This window comes from Armigeres subalbatus, chromosome 2 (genome assembly GCF_024139115.2).
Source record: "Armigeres subalbatus isolate Guangzhou_Male chromosome 2, GZ_Asu_2, whole genome shotgun sequence".
Classification (NCBI taxonomy): Eukaryota; Metazoa; Arthropoda; class Insecta; order Diptera; family Culicidae; genus Armigeres; species Armigeres subalbatus.
In genome coordinates this window covers 74057061-74061331 of record NC_085140.1, presented here as the reverse complement: position 1 = coordinate 74061331, position 4271 = coordinate 74057061, and the positions used below count along the sequence as shown (strand labels likewise).

The 4271-nt window shown below is 41.8% G+C and overlaps 1 protein-coding gene across 1 annotated transcript; it reads right to left on the bottom strand.

Annotated features, from left to right (window-relative positions):
• Positions 1–3297: 3297 nt before the first annotated feature.
• LOC134209038 (uncharacterized protein K02A2.6-like) lies at positions 3298–3894 on the bottom strand. Its single transcript, XM_062685022.1, has one exon. It carries the CDS (start codon positions 3892–3894, stop codon positions 3298–3300), a length of 597 nt encoding a protein of 198 aa, XP_062541006.1.
• Between the last annotated feature and the right edge of the window lie 377 nt (positions 3895–4271).

Here is a 4271-nt window from a genome sequence, read left to right as displayed (position 1 = left end):
CAGGGAGGCACTACACACCGTGTTATTTTTCCCTGGGACGGGACAAGCAAAGACGCTGCTTCTTTTTCCTTGTTTTGACACTTGTTCTTCTTTTTATCACAGTTGATCAACGGTTCTCAACTGTTTCCTTGACTGTTTCACCTAAGCCCCGAGTGGACCCTTCTGAGCACAATAAAATTGTTTGCAATTTGCGGATTTGTAAACTTGTTTTCGTAATGATTTCTATATCGGGAATAAAACACATATTCATAATTGCTCAATATTGAGCTGTCCGGCTATTTTAGAATACTTTTCAAAGTGAAAAAGTACTCGTAAAACAAAATCACACGAAATACTTTATGAGGGATACCAATACTTTCACACAAAAAGGTGCTGGTTGCACCTGACAGTTCGTGACAGCGATTGCCTGGAAGCAGATGAAGTTACATTTTTTCCTCTTTGCAAGTCCCGTCCCAGATTTTTCCTATCTTCTGTCTCTTTCTAACATTGTCACCTCTTAATTTTGGAGTGGCGTATTTCGGTTTTCAGTTTTTTGATGTAACTGTAAATGTATCAGCATGTAGATTGCGAGTAAGCACGCGCCGGTGATACTTTTTCAAAGTCATATTTGTTGTAGAAAAAAATTAAGCATTAATGATAATCAATAGTATCAATAGAATTGGCAAATTGCTGAAGGGTTTCCGAATCGATTGATAAACAAATGTCGAAAATAAGATAAAGACGCTATTAGTGTTTGAAATCTATCCTAATTTTTGTGACAGTCTCGAATTTGGGAATTTCCGTTTTAAACCCTGTATCTGAGTCTTCCCCTTAGACGAAGTTTACGTCAAAAAATCTGTAGCAAACATCAATACTGACGCCATACAATTTTTTTCAGTCATAATGCGAATCAATTGTTTGCATGGTCTCCTTCCGATACTTGCTTGGGATTCAACTACCGACGTTAGCGTTGCGCTTTGAATAAACTTCATCTCGGAACCGATTTCTTTTTCAATCAACAGGAAAAATACAAAATTAGTCTCGCGGTAAAATTTCATGTTGTGCCGACAACATCCAAATCGTTACAAACGCCACGTTAGTGAATAAATTGCTGTAGCAAACTTCCGATGACATCTTATGCTCGGACCGGCACTAATGCTATGATTCCGCTACCGATGCCAAACAAATATGCTTTGTTCTATGAAGAAAGTTCGTCTAATATCAACATTCTCAATCACTAAAATCATACAACTCCGAATTACGCTAGAAAGTTTCACCGAAGAATTTTCCAGTTCCTAACGGTTGCACTTTAGGAAAATTATTTCAACTTAACCTTCCTCCCAAATATAATGATGGTCCTGAAAAGAACCGATTAATTGCCACTTATGTGCCTTATCAGCAGCCACTGGGCTGCGCGACCGCCATCCGATGATTCGTCTCAACGAACGCCGTCGATTGCCAGGTCCGCCGAAGATGGGACACTGATGAAAATGATATGCTGCTGCTTCCACGACCGCCACCACCACCGACAGAAAATTTTTCATCCGCACCACACCACCGAGACAGCCGTTGTCACTGGGACCGCTTCTAGACGCCCTGGTCCGCTTGCCGTGACATCCAGAATGAAAATGACGCGCGCACGCGAAACACGGGGCTTTTTATACACAGGGAAAACGAAGCAGTGGATCAAAAGGCCCGTACCTTACTGCAATTTGATGTCCGTGTTGGGGATTTATGAACGGAAATGATTTTTTCACCCGGTTGGGAAAGAAACAACATTTTCAATAGTTTAACGTTGATAATCAATAGTATCAATAGAATTGGCAAATTGCTGGAGAGTTTCCGAATCGATTGATAAGCAAATGTCGAAAATCCATCGAAAGATAAAGACGCTATTAGCGTTTGAAATCTATCCTAATTTCGTGACGGTCTCGAATTTGGAAATTTCGGTTTTACACCCTGTATCTGAGTCTTCCCCTTAGACGTAGTTTACGTCAAAATGGTAGATGCCCTTGTGTTCCATTGAAAAAAATGGATACGCCTTCAACTATTGTTGCATCCCAGTTCAACCAAGAACTACCTGAAGTACAGTCAAACCTCCATTAGTCGATGTTCTATGACTTGATATCGGCTCATGGGAGAAAATTAAGCCATATTAAAAATTATTTTCTGGACTACTATGAAGGTCCCTTCAAACAGCTTTTAAATGATTTTCCATTCCACATCTCGATATTTCCATTAATCGATGTCGACTCATGGAGGTTTGACTGTATAGGCTTTGGGCTCCTTGAGAGCTATTAGCCTTTTTTTGATCATTCATTCTGATTTTTTGTTACGTAATCAATTCATATACAATTTGGTTCAAATGATCACTAAGAGTATTTCTAAATGGAGCAAGTAGATCGTTATGCATATTGACCTGTACTCCATAAGGCCTGTACTCCAATTCTAGGAATTCTTGGATGACCAAGAGCATGTTGCATTTCCGAAAGGATCAAATAGATCTTTCTTTACGCGTATTGACCATAAGGCTTGTTCTCCACTTCTTGAAATTCACGGATGGCCTGGAATGGAACATGCATTCAACTCATACCACATGTACCATATAAAAAATACCTATAGATGTTAGTTTATGCGTGAAAGCCTGAAGGTCTAAACTCCAAGAAACACTTGGATGCCCTAGTACATGTGATAATAACATATCCTATTTGGGTCTTTGGATTGCTATCATTTTGTACCGCATTTAAAATTGTCCAAAAATCAATGTGTTTTGCAAAGAACGTGATTCGGTGTTGGCTGTCTTGAGTGTACTGGTTATTCGTGTATATGGTAGGGTGGTTCATGAAAACTTAAACTAATAGGGTGGTCCAAATACAACATCCGCCCTTTTCCAAAAGATATTACATATTTGATAAAAGTAGTTACATAGGAAATATCAACTGAAGTTAAACAATGTAATCAGAAAATTTAATTGGCTTTTTAATCTCCCTTCTCGGTCGAGCCCCGGCCGTGGATGGTACTTCTGGTTGTTGGTCGACGCTCTGCTGTCTTCTGGATTCTACTGTTGACACCGCTACTGAAGATGCCGCTTCGTCAGCCTTGCTGCTGGTGATGTTGGTCTTGTTATAATCGCGTCGTTCGTACAGTGAACAAAAAAGCTGGTTTGGACTTGTACCGACTGCATTTGGTGTATTCCTATGCTGCTGCAACGCCTGTCAAAAAAAACTCCACTTTTCTTGCACTTCTTGAAGAACTGCTTTATGGATTTCACCGCCGATTCTGCTTTACCGTTCCCTTCAGCGTGGTTTGGGGACGACGTCACGTGCTTGAAGCTCCAATCCTTTGCAAACTTCGTCCATTCTTCATTGTCGAACTGGGGACCGCTGTCAGTGACAACAACTTGCGGTGTGCCATGTCGCGCGTACACTTGCAAGTATTGACGATGGTCCTTGTCTTCGTATCGCTGAGGAAATCTACTTCAACAAAGTCAGAGTAGCTATCTGCCGTAACCATCATGACCGTTTTCTTCCCTTCCTGCTTGATCTCACCCAAATCAATATTTACTCTCTGGAAAGGATACTCCGGTATCTGGTGTGTTGACATCGGAGGCTTACATTGACTGGCGCTGAATTCCATACATACCACGCAGTTCCGCACGTAGTTACTGACTTGATCCGCCATTCCCGGCCAGAAAAATGATTCTCTGGCCGCACGCAGCGTGTAGTTGACACCCAGATGAGCGAAATGTAATTTCTCTATCAGCTTCTTGCGAAGGAATTTTGGTACCACAATCCGATCTCCCTTGAAGATCACTCCTCGGAACGTTGGTAGCTCGTTCTGGAATGCACGGTAGGGCAGCAAATCATCACTCAGCTCTTCCTTCCTATCTGGCCAGCCTTCGATTAGGATTCTCATTAGGTTGCTTTTTGGTTTCAACAGCCATCTCTTCGAACCTCTCATCCGACATGTTGATTAGCTCCATTACATTCGTGCTTGCCGTTTGACTAAACGCAGCATCCACCTAATTTATCTGCAGCAAACTTTCCTCAACATTGTCGCTCAGCTGTTCGGTAGCAGTTCTGGACAGCAAATCGGCAATATACATTTCGCTTCCTTTCTTGTAGCGCACGTCGATGTCATACCGCGGGGCTTCGGTGATCAGCTTCCTGAAGATATCCTCAAGTGGTTTGTGGTCGGTTTCAACCAACACTTTCCGTCCAGCCGCATACTGATCATGTTGCTTACATGCGAATACGATAGCTAGGCATTCCCGTTCGATTAACGCATAGCTT

Coding starts and splice junctions, on each gene's coding strand:
- LOC134209038 (XM_062685022.1), bottom strand. CDS start 3,894: ATGAGAATCCTAATCGAAGGCTGGCCAGATAGGAAGGAAGAGCTGAGT.